The sequence below is a fragment of the Chiloscyllium plagiosum genome, chromosome 6, assembly GCF_004010195.1.
Source record: "Chiloscyllium plagiosum isolate BGI_BamShark_2017 chromosome 6, ASM401019v2, whole genome shotgun sequence".
NCBI lineage: Eukaryota > Metazoa > Chordata > Chondrichthyes > Orectolobiformes > Hemiscylliidae > Chiloscyllium > Chiloscyllium plagiosum.
Window position 1 is genome coordinate 51,712,907 of NC_057715.1, and position 21,948 is coordinate 51,734,854.

At 39.8% G+C, this 21,948-nt stretch overlaps 1 protein-coding gene across 11 annotated transcripts in view; it reads right to left on the reverse strand.

Moving 5' to 3' along the window:
- LOC122550578 (protocadherin Fat 3-like) overlaps nt 1-21,948 on the reverse strand; it is a 794,139-nt gene that overhangs the window by 118,886 nt on the left and 653,305 nt on the right. For all 11 annotated transcript variants that reach the window (XM_043691532.1, XM_043691531.1, XM_043691530.1 and 8 more), the window contains 3 exons: nt 16,158-16,354; nt 15,874-16,027; nt 14,859-15,092 (listed from right to left, as the gene is read on the reverse strand). In XM_043691532.1, the coding sequence (XP_043547467.1) occupies nt 14,859-15,092; nt 15,874-16,027; nt 16,158-16,354 (585 nt within the window). The remainder of the gene's footprint in view (nt 1-14,858; nt 15,093-15,873; nt 16,028-16,157; nt 16,355-21,948) is intronic.

Sequence of the window (21,948 nt, forward strand, 5' to 3'; positions counted from 1 at the left end):
TGCTCCACTCTGCCACCCAGCCACATGTAAAAACACAAGCACAATGAGAAGCATACAGTCATTTAAAACATCAGAGAGCTAACCATGCGAGTACTGAAACAAGAGTTCCACTACCTACACCATTCTGGCTGACCACTCTGATACTCTCTGAAGTAATGTGCGGAGTTTGGTCTCCTCATCTGAGGAAGGATGTTGTGGCTATGGACGGAGTGTAACTAAGGTTTAGCAAATTGATTCTTGGGATGGCAGGACTGACTGGATCGATTATGACTATATTCACTGGAGTTTAGAATGAGGGGGAATCTCATGGAATTCTATAAAATTCTAACAACTAGACGCTAAACGTGGAAGGATATTCCTGATGATCGGGAATTCCAGAACCAGTGGTCACAGACTAAAGATACAGGACAGTCTATTTAGGACTGAGATGAGAGGAAATTTCTTCATATAGAGAGTGGTGAGCCTGTGGAGTTCTCTGCCACAGAAAGCAGTTCAGACCAAAACATTGAATGTTTTCAAGAAGGATTTAGATGTGTTCATATGACGTAGAGGGTCAAAGGGTGTGGGCAGAAAGCAGGAGCAGGGTACAGAGTTGAATGACCAGCTGTTATCATAGTAAATGGCAGGACAGGCGCAAAGGACTGAATGGCCTGCTCCTGCTCCAAATTTCTAGGTTTCTGTAGAATGGTGAGTGAATGGCTGTTGATTCTCAGTTTTCAAAACTGCAGGTGGTCCTGGGGGATAGTCGAGCAGCCCTGGTTCTACAAGACCCACTATCAGACTATACTAACCCAGCATTGATGGCAATCGTGTTGACATGCAGGCAATCTGACAGTAGCAGCATTGGCAGAGTTGTGAAAGCATGAACATTGTCTTTTTCTAAAAGGGCAGCACGTTGCAGCTCTGTAAATCGACCACTTGACCAAGCAAGTCCTCAGGTCATCCATGTGATCTGCTAAACCTCTGACTGCAGAACTGCCATGAATGATTATGAGGGATTTGGCATCAGCAGTCTGAACTTGCATGGCAACATAATCTCAATCTGTGCTTCCACTGTAGCACTTAGATATTAAGAGGCTAAGCTTCCATTTTGCAATGGATAGCGAGACATCACTTAACAGATGCTGCATCATGGCAAAAGTGAGGACTGTAGATGCTGAAGATCAGAGTCTGGATTAGAGTGGTGCTGGAAAAGCACAGCAGGTCAGGCAGCATCCGAGGAGCAGGAAAATCGACGTTTCAGGCAAAAGCCCTTTTCCTGATGAAGGGAAGGTTACTTTTAGGTACTTTTTGCTTGTGCAGTATAAACTGAAGTTAATTGGAAATGGTGCAAATTCTTTTCTATTGACAGAATTTAATTCTCAGCAGTTTGTAAAACACCCAGTTTCTCCTGTTTGTATTTTGATAGAATCAGGCAAGGTGGCTTGTCAGATCAAATAATAATCAAAGGATCTAATGGAATATTTGACCTAATAGAAAGAACAATTTCTACAAACAGAGAGAAAAAAAATCATAAGTTAAATCAGAACTTGGTTACATTTAGGAGGATGTGTGGAGACTTAATTTAATAAAGTCAGTTAGAATGGGGTGAAAGTTAAAACTATCTGCATTAAAGTATCCACATTTTTTGGACGCAAAAAAAATCAGAGCAGGAGTAAGTCATTCAGTTTATAAAGCCTTTTCCACCATTCAACATGATCATGGCTGATCCTCTATTTCATTATCATACCCCCACTCTTTCCCCATACTCCTTGATCAGTTGGCTTCTAGAAATCTATTTCTTTTTAAAACATATTCAATGATTTGGCCTCCTCAGGATTCTGTAATGTATATTTCCAACAGCTATCGAACTTCTTAGTCAAGACTTTCTCCTCATCTCAGACCAAATTGCCCTATCCTGTAACTTGAAATTGTGACCCCCTTGCCTGAAGTCCCCATCCAGGAAAAAGATCATCCTTGCATCTAGTCAGGGCAGCCCCACCAGAATTCTATATGTCTAAAAAAGATTCCTTCTGATTTTTCTAAGCTCCAGTGAATACAAGCTCAGTCAACTCAAACAAATAAATGGCCTATGCCTGCTTCTATGTTTTTATATAGTAAATCTGTCATCTCAGGAATCAGTCTGATAAACCTATTCTACACTCCCTCTATGACAAGTAAATCTTTTCTTAGGTAAGACCACCAAGAATGCACACCATAATCCAGGCATGGTCTCAGAAATGTCCTGTAGAGCTGCAGTAAAATTGCTTGCTCTTATGCAAACCTTCTTTCAAGAAAGGTCAAAATCCATTTGTCTTTTTAACTACCAGCTTCACCTTCATGCTTGTTTTCATTGACTGGTGTACACACAGCTGATTTTGTATATTAACACTTCACAAAACCTCACAATTTGAATAACACTCTACCATTCTGTTTATCCTACTGAAGTGAACAACTTCACATTTATCCAGATTTAATTGCATCTGCTTTGTATTTGATGATTTACTCAATTTATGTAAACTGCTTTGAAGCCTCTTTACATCCCCTCACTACTCCCACCTTGTTTTGGGTCATTATCAAGCATAGAAATATTTCCTTTGATTTTGTCGGCTAAATCATTGATACATATTACGAATAGAGTCAAGATTATAGTGTTGGAAAAGCGCAGCAGGTCAGGCAGCATCCGAGGAGCAAGAAAATCACCGTTTCAAGCTCATTCCTGATGAAGGGCTTTTGCCCGAAACGTTAATTTTCTTGCTCCTCGGATGCTGCCCGACCTGCTGCGCTTTTCCAGCACCACTTTAATCTTGACTCTAATCTCCAGCCATCTGAGTACACACTTTCACATATTGCGAACAGCTAGGCACAAGCACTGACCTCTACTGTGTTGCACTTGCCATTACCTTCCAGTCCAGAAAAGATCCATTTATTCCTACACTCTGCTTCTTGTTTGTTAAACAATTCCTATCACTAATTCCACATTTTTTGATTTTACACACTAACCTCTGAGATGGGATTTTATCAGAAGCTTTCTGAATATCAAATTACATTATTGGCTTTTCCATATGTATTCTACTAGTTACATCCTTAAAAAGCTTCAGTAGTTCAGTAGGTTTGTCGAACACGTTTCCCTTCATATATCCATATTGATTTAGTGTAATATTGTATACATTATCTAATAATAGTTGAAATTTTACAAGGGCCCAGTTATCATATCTTTATAATACATTAGTATTTTCCTTACCACTGATGTTAAACTAACTGGTCCTTAATTCTATTTTCTCCTGTTTGAAATAGTGGGGTTATATTTGCGACCCTTGAATCTGCTAGGACCGTTCAAAAATCATCAGAAATTTGGAAGATAATAATGATCAAGGGTCGGCACAACATCGTGGGCTGAAGGGCCTGTTCTGCGCTGTACTGTTCTATGTTCTATGAATGCATCCGGTATTTTTGTGGCCACCATTTAACATCATGGGGTGTAGATTATCAGGCTGAAAGAACTTATCAACTTTCAGTCCCATTAATTTCTCCAGCACCTTTTTCTCCTAATATTAAACTACTTCAATTCCTTTTTCCTGCCAACATAAGATTGAAGTTGTATTTTATTGGTCTGCCATTTCATTGTACTCCATTATCACCAGCAGTTCTTTTAGATGGCTGTATCATATGAATAAATGTAAATTCAGGATTCTCTGATGCAATTTATATCCATAAGAATTTTTAACATATGGAAGATTGTAAATCTTATTCAGCATTCAATCTACTGAATAAAGATTGATTTCAAAACCTGACGAAAAACAGTACTTAAATGGTTGCTGTTGTACTTTCTGGATTTTTGATGATTCATTTTGAGCTTAGCGAGCACTTGTTTGATTTTTCTTGCCTTCTCAGTATAAATAAGAATTGATGTATGGCACACATGCTTTCCTTACTTCATGACTTTGGATGGAAGAAGAGTTGCAGAATCATTAGCAGCAATCTTAAAAACAAAGGAAAGCAGCAGTGGAGGATTCTGCTCAGTATGCAGTCTAGGCTGGGAGCCTAGCACCCATGCACACGTTGAAACATTTGCCAAAATATTGTTTGATTGACTGCTCTGGCTCGGTCATATATTCTGCGAATTGCACAATATTTATTTACACAAGATAAAGAAGTTGAGGTAGTTTTTGCTCTTAATATCTTAAAGGGCCTGGATTATTAACCAATTTATTGGGCTACAGCAAAATCACCTTTTATGAAGCTTTTCAAACTTTGATTAGAACCAATGAAGGTTTAGTCACAATAATGAAGGTTTGAATGCGCAAATAGGCATAGATGTGTTGTAGTTTCTTCTGCAGATTATGAAGCATCATGGTGGATGGGGAGGACATGGGTAAGACCTTTTGAACTTACTCTTTGAAAGCTTTTCTCATTCAGACTATAGTACATAATCCTTCTGAGGTCAAATGAAATGCAAGTCCTTTTAAGTCTAGCTTGATTCTATGAAAATTGCAGAAGAGAATTGTACCATCAAGGCTGGAAGTACAAGGAGCTCACTGGTAACTTGAACCAATCATACCATTGATGTATGTACATTGGTGAAAATTGGGACCCTGAATTGGTCCTAGCCACATCTTTCATACTGCCACAGATTCTCCCTGATTCCACAAAAATCCAACCCATTGAATATCCATACTCAGAGTACATAACTTTTGTCATTTATGATCTACCATTGAAGAAAGGATAAGAAAGAACAAAGAATAAGAGCCATAGAATATCGAGAGAACCTGACAATGTCTTATATAAAAACAAGCTACTTCTTAATAACCAGTGTTCAGTGCTTCCAGCATTCTGGCTTAAACTTTAGTCCAGTAACCAGGTTGCATTCTATACGAATTCATTTAGACAACAAGTATGTGCAGACTACTGGATTATGGGTGATGTCAGAATTAAACTACATTCGTTTCACAAATTCTATGTGCATTGACATATACTTACTTCTTAGCAGGTATCATTGAATAACGCTCAGCAAACTGTACTCAGTGCAGTTTGGTGTTTGCTGGTCAGCATAGACAGGATGGACCGAAAGCCCTGTTTCTATGCTGCATGATGCTATGATTCTATGACAGAACGCTGATTTTTCATTTCATTAACCCAGAGAGGCTGGCGTGAATTGTAACAGGCTGAGACCAACTAAACTGCAGTGCACATTTTGCGGGTGGATACAGTAAACAACTGCAAGGGTTTGAATTCATTTCAATCATTTAAAATGTGCCCTTGTTTAAATTGCAAAACTCAGTTTTCTGCAATTTGGTAATAATATAAAATGAAAAAATGAGTCTCCATCAATCCAGGATGTACAACACCATAGTGATTTTAATGTTCCTGTCTCTCATTAATCACAAGACTGATTAAAGAGTAAACTTCATTTGTAAAGTTGGACAAAACTGGTTTTCAGTTAGGTTCTTGGTATAATATTGAAATTTTACTGTTTTTTACATTAGATTAGATTACTTACAGTGTGGAAACAGGCTCTTCGGCCCAACAAGTCCACACCGACCCTCTGAAAAGCAACCCACCCACACCCATTCCCCTACATTTACTCCTTCACCTAACATTACGGGTAATTAAGCATGGCCAATTTACCTAACCTGCACATTTTTGGAATGTGGGAGGAAAACTGGAGCACCCAGAGGAAACCCACACAGACACAGGGAGAATGTGCAAACTCCACACAGACAGTTGCCTGAGGTGGGAATTGAACCCGCGTCTCTGGCGCTGTGAGGCAGCAGTGCTAACCACTGTGCCACCCATTAATTATGGTCAAAGTCTACTATTCCACATTATGCATGAAACATTTGCAGTTTAACATGAAATCATGTTCCATATACTTGGGTTTGGAAAATAGAGTTCACAAAAACTTCAGAACCAAACGTTAGAAAATGACGATGTAAAAATAAACAAAGGCTTTGAACACAGTTGCTTAAAGATCTTGTCCTTAATATTAATTTCCCAAAGGCCAGAACAGATGTTAAATCCTAAAAAACAATGTTATCCACAACTTCGTGAACACACACCTATTGCTGCTTTTACAGTAGTAGATAGTGAGTTGTGCAAGTGCCCTATGTGTAGGAGTAGGGAGCATCATTGAGATGTTGAGAACACAAGGCAGCAGTTGTACAATTTAAAGCTGAAGTTAAACTTAACCAGCTGTATTTGTTATCAATGACCACTAGATGGCATGATGATGTATGCACAGAAACACACCATTACTGTGGTGTGTCCATCAGTGGCCAGGGCAGAAACAAACATGTGATGGACACAAACATAGAGTCATACACATCTATAGCACAGAAACAGACCCATTGGTCCAAGTTGTCCATGCTGACCAAATATTCTAACAATCTAATCCCATTTATCAGCATTTGGCCCATATCCATCTAAAATCTTCCTATTCATATACACATCCAGATACCTTTTAAATGCTGTAATTGTACCTGCCTCCTCAACTTCATCTGGCAGTTCATTCCGTACACACACCACCCTCTGCGTGAAAGTATTGCCCCTTAGGTCCCTTTTATATCTTTCCCCTCTCACCCTAAACCTATGCCCTCTAGTTGTGGATTCCCCCACACCAGAGAAATGATCTTGTCTATTTATCCTATATGTCCCTCATGATTTTATAAACGTCTATAAGGTCACCCCTCAGCCTCTAACACTCTAGGGAAAATAGCCCCAGGCTATTCAACTACTTCCTGTAGCGTAAATCCTCCAACCCTGGCAACATCCTTGTAATATTTTTCTGAACCCTTTCAGGTTTCACAACATCCAAGACCAGAATTGCACAAAATATTCCAAAAGTGGCCTAACCAATGTCCTATACAGTAGCAACATGACCTCCCAACTCCTGTACTCAATGCTCTGACCAATAAAGAAAAGCATATCAAACACCTTCTTCATTATCCTATCTACCTGCGACTCTATTTTCAAGGAACTATGAACCCCACTCCAAGGTCTCTTTGTTCAGCAACACTCCCCAGGACCTTACCATTAACTATATAAGTCCTGCTCTGATTTGTTTTCCAAAATGCCGCACTTTGAATTTATCTAAAGGAAACTCCATCTGCCACTCCTCAGCCCATTGGCCCATATGATCAAGATGCTTCACTGTACACTACACCTGCAAATTTGGTGTCGTCTGCAAACTTATTAACTGTATCTCCTATGCTCACATATAAATCATTTATATAAATGACAAAAAGTCATCAATTCAAACACTGATCACTGGCTTTCAATCCAAAAGCAACCCTAAGCACCCTTCCACTGACATACTCATCCGTTTGGCTGAACTGGTCCTCACTCTCAATTCTCCTTTGAATCCTCCCACTTCCTCCAGACCAAAGGGGTAGCCATAGACAGCCGCATATTGGTCCCAGCTATGCCTGTCTCTTTGTTGGTTACAGGGAACAGTCCATCTTCCGCAGCTACGCCGGCACTATTCCCCACTTTTTCCTCCGCAACATTGATAACTGTATCAGCGCCATCTCATGCTTCCATGAGGAGGTTGAACATTTCATCAACTTCACTAACACCCCCACCCCGACCTTAAGTTCACCTGGATCACCTTGAATACTTGCCTCCCCTTCTTGGACTTCTCCATCTCCTTTAATGGTGACTGACTCAACACGGACATCTACTACAAACCCACCAACTCCTACAGCTACCTGGATTACACCGACTCCCACTCTGCCTTCTGTAAAAATGCTATCCTTTATTCCCAACTCCTCTGCCTCTGCAGTGTCTGCACCCAGGTGGACCAATTCCACCACAGAACATACCAGATGGCCCCCTTCTTCAAAGATCGCAATTTCCTCTCTCATGGGGGTCGATGACACCCTCTAGTGCATCTCATCCACTTCCCGCACCTCTGCCGTCAAACCTCTGAACCCCACCCTTCAAACTGCAACAAGGACAAACCTCCCCGGCTCTCCACTCCACCAACCTCCGGGTACATCATATCATCCTCCGCCATTTTTGCCACCTACAAACAGACCCCATCATGAGGGAGATACTTCCCTCCCCACTACTATTCGCGTTCCTTCCGCGAATCGCTTGTCAGGTCCACGTCCCCTAGCAACCCACTCTCCCCTCCCAGCACCTTAGCCTGCTACCGCAAGAATTGCAAAACCTGCGCCCACACCTTCCCCCTTACCTTCATCCAAGGCCCCAAAAGGAGCTTTCCACATCCGCCAGAGATTTACCTGCACTTCCACACATGTCATTTACTGTATCCATTGCTCCTGATGTCGTCTTCTCTACATTGGGGAGACAGGATGCCTACTTAGGGATCTCTTCAGAGAATGTTTCCAGGGCACATGGACAAAACAACCCCATCTCCCCGTGACTGACACTTTGACTCCCCCTCCCACTCTGCCAAGTACATGCAGCTCCTGGACCTCCTCCATTGCCAAACCCATACCACCCTCCAACTACATGGGATCAATGTGGATTTCACTAGTTTCCTCATTTCTCCTCTTCCCCTGACCTTATCCCAGATTCAACCTTCCAACTGAGCATCGCCTTCTTGAGCTGTGCAACCCGCCCATCTTCCTTCCCACCTATCCGTTCCACCCGGCCCACAAGCATCATTCCTGATGAAGAGCTTATGCTCAAAACGTCGATTCTCCTGCTCCTCAGTTGCTGCCTGACCAGCTGTGCTTTTCCAGCACCATACTCTCGACTCTGAAAAACAACCCTCTGTCTTTTACCTTCTCGCCAGTTCTGTATCCAAATGGCTTGTTCTCCCTGTGTTCCATGAGACCTAACCTTGTTCTCAAGTCTCCCATGAGGAACCTTGCGAACGCCTTACTGACATTCATATAGATCATATCCAAAACTTTGACCTCATCAATCCTCTTCGAAAAACTTAATCAAGTTTGTGAGACATGATTTCCCACACACAAAGCTATGCTGACTATGCCCAATCGGTCCCTGCTTTTCCAAATACACATAAGTTTTGTCCCTCAGGATTCCCTGCATCAACTTGCCCACCACTGACGTCAGGCTCACCGGCCTATGGTTCCCTGGCTTTTCCTTACCACCTGTCTTAAATAGTGGCACCACATTAGCCAACATTCAGTCTTCCGGCACTTATCCTGTGATTATCAATGATACAAATATCGCAGCAAGGGCCCCAGCAATCACTTCCCTAGCTTCCCAGAGTTCTAGGGTACACCTGATCAAGTCCTGGGGATTTATCCACTTTTATGCGTTTCAAGACATTCAGAACCACCACCTCTGAAATATGTACGTTTTTCAAGATGTCACCATCTATTTCTCTACATTCTAGATCTTCCATGATCTTGTCCACAGTAAACACAGATTTAAAATACTCATTTAGTATCTCCCCCACCTTCTGCGGTTCCATAAATAGGCTGCCTTGCTGATCTTGGAGGGGCCCTATTCTCTCCCTAGTTACCCATTTGTCCTTAATGACATGTGAGCATTGGCTATCTGTCAGAAGCAGGACATCATCTTTCTTGCTGAGCATGTTGCTATAGAATAACATACCAAACAGATTGCTTGTTTTTGGTGTGTGATAAACTTTGAAGAATTTTTTAAACCCTGTATGGAATTGCTAACATTTGCTGTCTATTCTTGTATCAGAAGGCAGGAAGGTATTGATATTTCTTGTTACTTATTCAGTTAAAGTATTGCTTGTATCTGACAAAGCCTGGATCATTTAAAAACCTAGTTTCATTGTATTTGATAGAAATAAATGCTTTATGTAATTAAAAAGAAAAGACAGATTGAGAACTCCTGATGACATCATCATGCTCATGAGAATGTAAATCCGAGTTGACCTGAGTGGACACGTATGGCTGCGAATGTCATTTGTGCATGTGCAGATCCATACTGGCCACTGGCATACTGTCACACTAAATGACATCACAGAAGTCATCTGTGCAAGTGTGGGGTGTGGCCATCTTTGACACTGGTTAAGTTCACAGTATACATTCCCCAATGTCAGTTAGATTACCAGAAAAATCTAATAGTAAAAGGAAGACAGAAGCTCTTGACTTCAAAAGGTATGTGCTTGTTGTAGTAAGGTAGAATGGGACAATTAGTGGATTTAATCAAATTTTTGAATTTGTGACAACCTAAGAACAGTAGGGCTTGACTGACAACACATTAACCCCAGTGAGTTGTGATACGAGACCAAAACTACACAAACTATTCCAGATGTGGTCTCACCAATACCTTCATTAAATGAAACTTAAATTAACATGTTTATGTTCAATTACTCACATAAAAAAAGGATAGTACTCTATTTGCCTTCTCAATTATTTGTTGTATTTGCATACTACATTTGAGCAACTCATTTTCTACAAGTTCTAGATTCTTCTGCACCTCAGAATTTTGCAACCATTCTTCTTTTAAGTAATACTCTATTTTTCATTCTTCCTGACAAAGTAAACAACTTCATATTTCCCTACATTATACTCCACTTGCTAGATGCTTGCCTGCTCACTCAACCCATTATGTCCATATATTGTCCTTTTCACAATATATTTTTCTATTTCACACTACTCATCTAAGTCATGATACAAATTGTAAAAAGCTGATGATCTAGTGTAGACCTTTCATATCTCCATTCATCACATTCTTTCAGTCAGCAAAACACCCATTTATGCACACACTGCATCCAGGCATCCAGCCAATCCTCTATCCTTGTTAATATGTTATTCCTATCCTATGAACTCTGACTTTGTGCAATAACCATTGTCAAAAACGTTCTGAAAACTCATTTACTATTTCAGCACACTGCTCACTTGTGGTGCATTTTAAGTGGAGGAGAGGCTTTGGAAGTCAGAAGGTGAACTACCTACTACAGAATACCCAGCTTGTAACTTGTTCTATTTGCTATGGCATTTACACAGTGGTTCAGCTTTATAAGCTTTTATAGTCTTTGAAGAGTTCTAAGTTGTGATTTAATTTCAACTATTAATATAAAAATTTTGAAAAATCTCAAGGGTAGTAAAGTGCTAAATTGATTCCAATGAAGTAGTTCTTAATTATAGGGATCACATATTTGTCAATGGTGCTTGTGCTTGGTGAAACTAAATAAATAAATATACATGTATATACTTTAAACGTGGCACTGCCACAATAACTTACCATATGCTATGCAAGGATTTTCAGGTCAACTACTGGCACACAATATAGTACTAAGAAGTAAGATTATGAATAGGATTTCAGTCTAATTCTCGGCTAAGGAGTAGCTGTGTGGTTTAAAACATAAAGGCAGCCAAAAGTTACTAAAATTCATTGTTAATGTGAGAAGCTTGTTAAGAAAGAAAATAAGCAATGTACATCTTGTAGCATCTAAAGAATGGTTTAATAAGGTATATGGATAACCTATTGGTTAGATGATGTGGAGATGCCAGTGTTGGATTGGGGTGGACAACATCCTAAGTCACATGACACCAGGTCATAGTCCAATAGGTTTGTTTAAAATACAATCTTTCAGAGCACTCTGCTCTCTGCTACTCTATAAGCAGGTGTTGTGTGACTTCTGACTGAGTGGAAATGCTATAAACATATGTTGCTTATGTAGGTTATGAATTTCCTGGTATTATTCTAAAAATTAAGTGCAACATAAGGGAAAATGTGTTATTTTAGCTTCTATCTGAAAACATCTGTTGAAGGATACCATAGCTTGTATAAAATTTGTTTTCAGTTTATTAACATTTCAAAAATATAGTGGCCTGTAGTGGAATTTGACTGTTAAGGATGTGTCGCTTCTCTGAGGTGTAAACACTTATTTGCTGAATTCATCAAACATACATGAAACAATAAAATAAATACAGGAAATGCTCAAAGTTCATAACAGCTTAGCCAGCATGTCAAGAGAAAAGAAATGATGTTTCTAATGAAGGGAAACAACCACAATGATCTAATCTTTCTTTGCTCTTCAGAAGTGTTTAATAACCTGCTGTGTATTTCCAGAACCTTACTTTATTTCATATTTTAAATTTTATCTTTATTCACACTCACATCAAATGCTTTGTGCTTAAGTTAAACAAATTTGTAGTCTACTTACAACTGGAGTCAAAATATTAAATCTTTTGTAGGGGTACACTAGTCAACACTATTCCAAGTATTAAACAGACAAAATGAATTTAGGAAGAAAGAAAGTGACATCTAGACAACATTTTTAAGGTACCAATAAAATTTAATTTGCAAAAGGAAGTGCTTTGTTTTTAGGTCAAACACATTGGTGGGAATGATAGCATGCTTGCTTGGATCATTACAACTGAAAATGATGTGTTATGTACTTAACCGATGTTAAAAATATGTTCCTAAAATAAAAGGGATTAATTTCCTTGGACTTCCTCATACCCCACTGTCATAACTTTGGTGGAGTGCCAGCAACAACTCTGTCTGGTCATTAGAATAAAAGTTTCTGCCACAGATACAATGATATAACATATGAAAGCCAAAGGAAATTCAGCCGCATACCACTTTACTGATGATTAAAAAGTAGAAAATAACCCAGAGGAGTTTGTAATTGTACAGATTCTATTGCAAACTGAAAATTTATTTCATAATTCACTTGCAATAACTTGCAATGACCAAACCCATTGACAACTGCCTGTCCAATCCATACTGACTGGCTCATGCAATCTCCAGGTAAGTGCCAGACATTGAACTGTGTACCTATTACTTGAATAATGTTTTTCTCAAATAAGGAATAAATAATTAATCACCAACGTTACAAATAGTGCTGCAAACCACAAATTAAATGCTTGAACTGCACTTGACACCATTTTATGCAATCAGAAGGGCTGCTGATTGAATTGCGCAATTATTGGATATAAATGTCAGTAAATAATATTGTGACAATCAGGATGGAAATTAATCAACGTTAAGTGATGGAATGCTGTTTGATCTAATTTTTCATTCTGCCAGCAAGTTTGAGTAGGTGACTGACAAGTAAAGATGCTGAGACATTAAACTGTGTGGGAATATCATTTATCCATCTGTTGCTTTGTCTGATACTTACCTGTGACTACAAGTTCAGGCCTGAGGCTAAGAGTTGCTTAGCAAATAACTCATCTCACTGCTTCCTGAGTCTTGCCCACCGTCTATAAGGTACAAGTGAACAATGTGATGGAATACACCCCACTTGCCTAGATAAGTGCAGCTCCAACAAATTTTTAAAAAATTGATTCTACAGGGTGTTCTGGTATAATATTGTGGTTGGGTTCCTCTGCATCCTCACACTATAGAAAACCACTATAGAAAATTGCACTGCAGATGATCGCTAAAGAAAATCACTATATCCGTTCAATAGAAAGTTGCATTATTCAAACAACATCCACAATTTGTCAATTGTCTTAAAGCCAATTCATGGTAACTAAAACACAAATTATAGCAGAACAACCTGTCTCCAGGTCAAAGCAGCTGTTTGACTGTCACCATATATACAAACATTTAGTTCCTCTTACACTGACACTCAGTAGCAGCAGCATACAAGTTGCACTGCAGAATATCATTAGGCAACACGTTCCAAACCCAAAATCACTACTATTAGAAGGACAAATGCAGCAGAATCTTGGGAACACAGCCATCTGTGTGGCATTTGCACGTTCTCCCTGTACCTGCGTGGGTTTCCTCAGGGTGCTCCAGTTTCCTCCCATAATCCAAAGATGTGCAGGTCAGGTGAATTGGTCATGCTACATTGTCCATAGTGTTCGGTGCATTAGTCTGGGGGGCGGGGTAAGACAGCTCACCACACAATCTCAAAGGGGAGTATGGATAGATAATAAATGCCAGTGATGCCCATATCCTGTCAATAATAGCTACCTGTTCTTTAAACTTACTGCTTTCCATAAAAATTGCTACTGATATATTAGCATAAAAAGCTCAATAATAGCTAGGGGATCAAGTTGAGGCACAATATTATTACAACAGTAAATATTTGTATTATGCAGCACCGCACCCAAAAGTATTTCACAGGGTGAAATGGAAAAAGTATTCTAAAGGAAATATTAAACCATGTCATTAAAAACTTGATTAAATGCATACGTATTAACACCTTTATGAAGAAGTATAAAGTGGAGACGCAGAATAATTTATGAAGACAATTTAGGCCTACACAGAAGAAGACATAGCCTTGACTGGAAAGGTAAAAAGAAAAGCAGCACACAACAGTTGATGGCATTAAATGAATAGTTGGAGTTACAGCACTGAAAAAGTCTCAAAACAGCAAGGATAACGTCATAGAAGAATTGAAAAATACAAACAATTTTTATAAATTTATGGTATTAGAAATCAGTGTAGATTAATACAGACATGCATGTGGGATTGATACATATGGCATAGCATTTCGACAGCAGAAATCTATGAATGATGGAGGACAGATTGCAGGCCATTGGACAGCACTGAAATAGTCCAGTTTGGAGGCAACAATAACTTTGGTGAAATAGGTACTGAGGTAAATGATGCTAAAGTGAAATTACAGAATGCCGAAATAATAAATGCCTATTCTATTTTCACAATATATAAAACCAAGTTAAATAAATGACAGTGCATAATCCTTGTAAATGTTGTACGAAGAAGTGGAAAAAGTGAAGTACAACTTCCAAGTTATTTGATGTCATTTCTTCCAGTTTCTCACTCATTCCAATTCTTCATATAATAAGTCAATAATTGTGATATCTATTCTGATTATCAAGAAATAAATTGGAATTGATTATCAGTGAAATGTTATATTAGATTGAATGCAAGCAAAATGTTTGCTCCTATCGCAATACAAGCTTTTCAAATTGCTTCTTTTGTTGTACAGTATGTGTCAGCAGAGTAAGTGTTTTATAGTACATTTAGTGACTTACCTATATCTGGATCTGTTGCTTCAACCTTTGCCAGCAAAACATTTATCGCCGTGCTTTCATAAACAGATTGAGTATAATGATTGAAGGAAAATACAGGTGGGTTGTCATTCACATCCTCCAATAACAGAACTATTCCTGACTGGCAGTAGCGTCCACCACCATCTGTTGCTCTGACAATCAAATTATACACTTGAGTTTCCTCACGGTCTAAAGCTGATAATGTTTTCAGTTCACCTATTCGGTAACCACAACAAATCAGAAGTTTAGAATAAATATAAATGCATAATTGTCGAGAAAGTTAAAGCAAAAGCCAAAGAGCGATAATTCTTATAACAGAATGGCCTCAAATCATTCTAGGCCCGACGAAATGATTCTAGCTTTGATGTAAGCAAAAATAAAACACGCATGGAATATTATACCACCAGCTGTTGAAGTACATACAATGAAACACAGTTTGAAGATATTTCACAATCATATGAAGTAATAAACAATAAAACTGAATTTTGAGAACTACACAATGAAATGAATTTTTTGAAATAGAGGAACCACACCCTCCGTGCGCAATATACAGATGGTTTGTAATTGGCTTCTTCACCTCAAAAATCAGTTTGTCTACAGCTTCCCATATTTTGTGTTGCTCCAACTGTGCAATTTACACTGACATACTTAAATAGATAAGTGGGACATACTAATGTCTGGCAATTATAAAAATACTTTAATCTTTTGATTCCTTTCCTGTAATATTTTTTCCTAAATATTTAGCATGATACAATATGCCCTGCTGTATTCAGTTTTTTTTAAAAAATAGGTTGTTTTCTGTTTGTCTTTGTGTGGCAACTTTGCATGTCCAAAAATCTGCTTGATTGTAAAAAGTCAGTTTCTATATTTCAGTCGTTGAACAAACTTTCAGATACACTGTTTAACATCTCTATCATATTAAACAATTAAACTCATCTTTTTTTTTACTCCAGTAAATAACCTGAAAAATCCACACTGAAACAACAAAAACATTCACCATTTTCTGGTTCCAGGAAAAATTTCTCCGAGCCAGTTCCATGCAAAGAATACCGTATTTCTGCATTAGATCCAATGTCAACATCATGAGCACCAATTCTTAGAATAACTTTATTTGGTGTGATGTCTTCCAAAATTGTCTCTGTATAAGTGACCTGTAGATATTTGACAGGAATACAGAGTCTCAAATGTAGCTCATACTTCAAACATGAATACGAATATGAGTACACTGAATAAGGAATACTTATGATTCAGAAAGTAATAGAAACAACAGAGGAGACTTACTTGGTCACAGACTGGACTGTTATCATTTGCATCCAGCACTCTGACTTCTACCACTGCTCTTGATACAAAAAGTCCATCAGTAGCTGTAATATTCAGAAGATAAATATCCTGTTCTTCTCGATCCAGTGGTCTTTTTACATAGACTTTCCATTCATTCTGCACCAGACCAAGGGCAAATCTCCCTTTATCATTTCCTCCTAATCAGATATTTAAAAAATGTCAATCAAAATACAGATTATTTCAAAACTGTTTAAAAAGTATTTCTCAAAAAAAATTCCAATTCGTCCAGTAATATAGCCAGTTGAAGATTAGCTTATTAATGAAATTTTCAGCCCTGGAACATGACATAGGGTAAATGAATTTTAAATTAATGATACAAAAAGCTGGATAGAATGGGCTGATTTTAATACTTTCCTGCCACGGGTTTGAATGTGGGGAGGGCCAGTTAAATCCAAAATGCAGTGTGCCAAACACCCACCTGCTTGCTCCTGCATCCAATACAATAATGTCAACAGCGGAGTGGTGCAAGATTCCCCGTCTGTCAATGGGCCAATTGAGGCCTCTAGGTGTGTAATTAATTCCCACTAAGGGTCTCATTCAGTCAGTGCTAACATTTAATGGTGGCAGAACAGCTTGTACTAAGCATTGAGCTGGGTGGCCAAGTTGTGATCTTTCATCAATGAGCACGCTACACCAACTGGAGGGTCCTTTAACCTTTTATTTCCGTTCCCACTGTCACTGCCATCTCCCTATCACATTTCAAACTCCCAACCTCCCCTCACCAAGGCCTGCCATCTTAATAGGAGAAAGTGAGGATTGCAGATGCTGGGGATCAGAGCTGAAAATGTGTTGCTGGAAAAGCGCAGCAGGTCAGGCAGCATCCAAGGAGCAGGAGAATTGATGTCTTTCCTGAAGAAGGGCTCATGCCCGAAACGTCGATTCTCTTGCTCCTTGGATGCTGCCTATTCTGCTGCGCTTTTCCAGCAACACATTTTCAGCTCTGCCATCTTAATAGTCATTGTGACCCTTAACCATTCTTAAATGATCCAGTGTTGCAGGCTCAAAGAGCTGAAGTACTGCTAATTTATGAATTGCTTATAATTCTGAGATGGGACTTTTTAATTCAGAAGGAATCATTCCAGTCTTTGTCTGCAGTGCATTCAGCACTTCCCTTGGTGGGAACATTTTTCTTGGTTGGAACACAGCAACATTTAAGTTGGGGCACAAGTAATCCAATGCTTCATCTAAAATTCAGCCGATATATATATAAAATTACTTAAAAGAAACTTAGAATGTGCATCAAGGAAAATGCCTTCAAACACATTCTTGCACCCAAGTTTCATCAATGCCATTTTCCAGTAACAGAAACCTACTTTTTTGCAGCATACATAGGTCTTGCCTATAGATCTGCTGACACCAAGTAAATCTGGAAATTGATATGCAGACAGCTCAAATCCAATGATTTCACAGTAACAAGACATAGCATCAACCCATGTCATATCATTAACCACAAGCATGAATGCTACATCAGTATTAACTGTGGCAGTGTCAGTGATACACTTGACTCTAAGCCACATGGTTGTGACTCAAGTTCCATTTCAGGATATGAGTACCAAAATCATTGGCTGGTATCCAGTGCAGTGCTGAGGGAGCAGCAGGGTCTGCCTTCTCAGGTGGACAAATAATACCATATGGAAGAATAGTTGGGAAAGTTATCCTTGATCAATGTTTACTCATAGAATGCCTACAGTGTGGAAGTAGGCCATTCGGCCCATTGAGTCCACATCACCCCAAACAGCATCTCACCCAGATCCAATCCTCCAGCCTTTCCCTATAGCCCTCCATGTTCCGATGGTTCACCCACCTAGCCTGCACACCCCTGGACACTGTTGGGCAATTTAGCATGGCAAATCCACCTAATCTGTGCATCTTTCGATGGTGGGAGGAAAACAGAGACCCCAGAGGAAACCCACACAGACATGGAGAAAATGTGCAAACTCCACACAGTCAGTTGCCGGAGGCTGGCATCAAACCTGGGTCCCTGGTGCTGTGAGGCAGCAGTGCTAACCACTGAGCCATCATGCTGCTCCTCCCATCAACAACACAATGACAGATTATCTGATCATTATCACTTTGCAAGGTTGTTGGACTTTGCTCTGTACTCACAGGTTTCAGTGCTGTCTACACCAAAACAGTGATTACACCTCACAAGGTTGTGACAGTAGCCATGAGGGCACTTTACAAACTGAGGTCTTTCTTTCTTTTATGGCATCTCCAGTCTCCACATCAGCCAACTCTGAGGCATCCCAGAGTTAGGTTAAAAAGAATCTAATCATTAATGTATGGTTCCCACAATTGCCTCTTCAAAATACGCAGTGCTTGCCAAACTCATACATAAATACATATCTTTAATAGGAACTAAATGTCATTTTCCATAATGCACATATATCTACTTGCAACTACATAGATTGCCTAAACAGATAAATTTTAAATTTCAACCGAGTATGCAATTGTTGCAAAAATAAAATGTGAATACAGCAGCAGCTGCATTAATGATGGTGTCAAAGTATAAAGTCCACAACAGATTGTCCATAAGTAAATACAGTCATAGAGAAACAGATTCTTCAGTCCAACTCATCCATGCTGACCAGATAGCCCAACTTAATCTACTCCCACTTGCTAACACTTGGCCTATAACCCTCTAAACTCTTCCTATTCATATACTCAGCCAAATGCCTTTTAAATGTTGTACTTGCACCAGCTTTGACCACATCCTCTGGTAGCTCATTCTGTACACGCACCACACTTTGCATGAAAAAGTTGTCCCTTAGGTCTCTTTTAAATTTTTCCCCTCTCACCCTAAACCTATGCCCTCTAGTTCTGGACTCCCCCAACCCAGGGAAAAGATCTTGTCTATTTACCCTATCTATGCCCCTCATGATTTTATAAACCTTCATATAGTAACCCCTCAGCCTCTAATGCTCCAGAGAAGAAAGCTTCAATTTATTAAGCCTCTCTCTATAGCTCAAATCCTCAACCCTGGCAACATCCTTGTGAATCCTTTCCGAACCCTACATTTGCAATCACGAGGTAGAACTTTCTCAGGTTAGTGGGGACTATGCAGATAACGATATGGAATGAGGATCTCGACATGCTCCTGCTCCTTCCAGCTTTTCCAGAATGAGTTGAGTTGAGAGTGCAGCAGGGATATCTGTGGCTTATGTGGGGAACAATTAAGAATAAAATTAGGAGCAAATATATCCATGCATTCTCTATTTCCCAACAATACAGGAATTCCAGACCATGTCTGATAACCTGGCAGGTTGGAAGTGGTGAGAGACACATCAACAAGAATTTATGTCTGACTGCCAAGCTGTGAAGACTTTATTTAGTCACAACGAAGCGTTCTAGTCATGGTCCGATAAAATTCTACTGCTTAAAGCACTCTTTACAGATCGTCTTATCACTGCTTGGCAGGTGGCCATCAATTGCTTGAATTTACATCACATTCCAACTTCCTTGCTAGAAGTCTTCAGAGCTGTTAGACAGCAGCTTATACAACTCCACCATTCATCGCTGCTGACATAGATCAGGAGGAAGCTCAACACCACCAATTCATCTCCGATGAAAGAAAAATAACATTCATAGCAGCATCAGCTGCCATTGACTCAGTCACATGCCTCTCCACAAGAGATCCAGCCAGTTGGAGATGTGATCCAGAAAATGGGATTTCAGGAAGAAGACCAGCTCTTACAATGTATGTGAACACCAATGCTCAAGAGGTTCAGGGTCTCTTGACAGATTGTTTCTAACATGTGTGCCTCCATGAAACAAAATTTCCTTCCCAGTGGAGCAAATGGAGACACCTTGCCAATAGCCAATGAGGTGTCGATCACTGGAGGCCAACTCTACTGACTCTCCCTGTCTCACATCTCCACTTCTCTCCATGCTTTAGACCAGCCATTCTAAATAGGGGCCATATGGGTGGGCCACAGACTGGTCAATAATAAATTATTTTCTGTCTATCTGTTCATGTTGTATCCCTGTTTGAAAGGCGGGGGCCCCTGGAACCTGAGAAGGGCTCTTGGGAGGGTCGTGCTCAAAGAAAAGTTGAGAATCACTGCTTTAGATCATCATTTCTCGTAGAGAGGGAAAACAAGTGCTGTTAATGCTGATGTACCAAAGAGGGGTAAGGACATTGATATTTTAAGGTAACAGGCTGCCCAATTAGGGATGTGGGCTGACTTTGGATAAAGGAATACTAGACGATCTATTACCCCGAGGAATGAAGTGCAGGAGAATCCTGGGAAAAAGGCCCCTCCTGTTAAGTGTGAGAGACTATGCGTATGTATGTGTGCGTGCGCATGTGGGTGACAGAAGAGCTGACAGCTTGGTTGGGTGAAGAGTTTACATACACATATATATTTCCCAGGTCTCCTTTCCATTCCTGTAAGGACCGCAGATGAACTATCAAAGCATTGTTGAGTTTACTGAAACATGCTGTTTTCCCTTCAAATAAAAATACTTCCTCTGACAGAATAGCTGCATTGTCCCATCCACCTTCCCTGACTGAGCAGCAAGAGGCAGGTCCTTAATCTGTTTGGTAAGGAGCAGCCAGAAGGAATAAAAATTATTTGAAGCAGGAACTGAAAGTGCTGGAAATATCATCAGGTCTACAGCATATGTACAGAAAGTAAAAAAGCATTAGTAATTTGATTTGAATATGACTTATTCAGAACTAAAGGAATGTTGAAATATGATGGGTTTTATGACATGGAAAGGGGTAAGAAGGAAAAACAAAAGGGATGGTCGAGAAAAGGAACAAATTGGAAGATAGTAAACTACAAGAATATAATGAAAGAAAGGCAAGCAGGGTGGCAGAAACAGGAAGCAAAACCAAAACTTTCCCGCTCTCCACTGGAACTGAGAAAAGTCTTCAACCACGTTTCCAATTTCACCCTTTCTTTCATCTTCACATTGTCCAACTTTGTAACGTCCTGCTCCTTTCCTAATTTCCGTGCCTTCATATCTAGGGATCTCATTCTATTAAGGTTCACTCAAGCCCCTCTGATTGCTACAGTTACTGCACCTATACTTCCTGACACCTGCCTCCTAAAAGGACTCCATTCTATTCTCCCAATTTCTCCACATCCATCACCTCTTTTCCAATGGTGCAACCTTCTACGTCAGTGCTTCTGACAAGTCTCTTCTTTACATTAACTAAAGATTTCCTTCCTCCCTCCCTCCCACGCCACCCCCACACATCCACACAGATTGACAAGACCCTCAAGTTCTCACTTCCTGTTCCATCAACCCAGATATTGAAAGGCTCATCCCCTACCCTTTCTACCACCTCCAGCATGATTCCACTACCAAAAGCATCTCACCCTTTCATTTCCTGTCAGCATTCAAAAAAACTGTTCCTTCAGGGACAGCCTGGTCCACCCCTCAATTACCTAGAACATCTCAAATCAACTCATGCAATCATTGGTGTTGCGCCACCTGCCTCTTTGGGTCCTCTCCTCAATGTTTAAGGCTCCAACACTCCAGGTGAAGCAGCGATTTGTCTGTACTTCTTTCAATTTAGACTTCTGCATTTGTTACTCACATTGCAGTAACGTTCACACAGCAGTCATTGTGAGTTCAGTTTCCCCCCTGTGGAACACATTCATTCATCAGTAAACATGAGCTCAAGCTTCCAACTGTTTGTCAATATAATTCAGCAGGCTTGTTGAATGCTCACATTTCTGTCCTCAGCCTGCTGCAGTGTTCCAGTGAAACTCAATGCCAG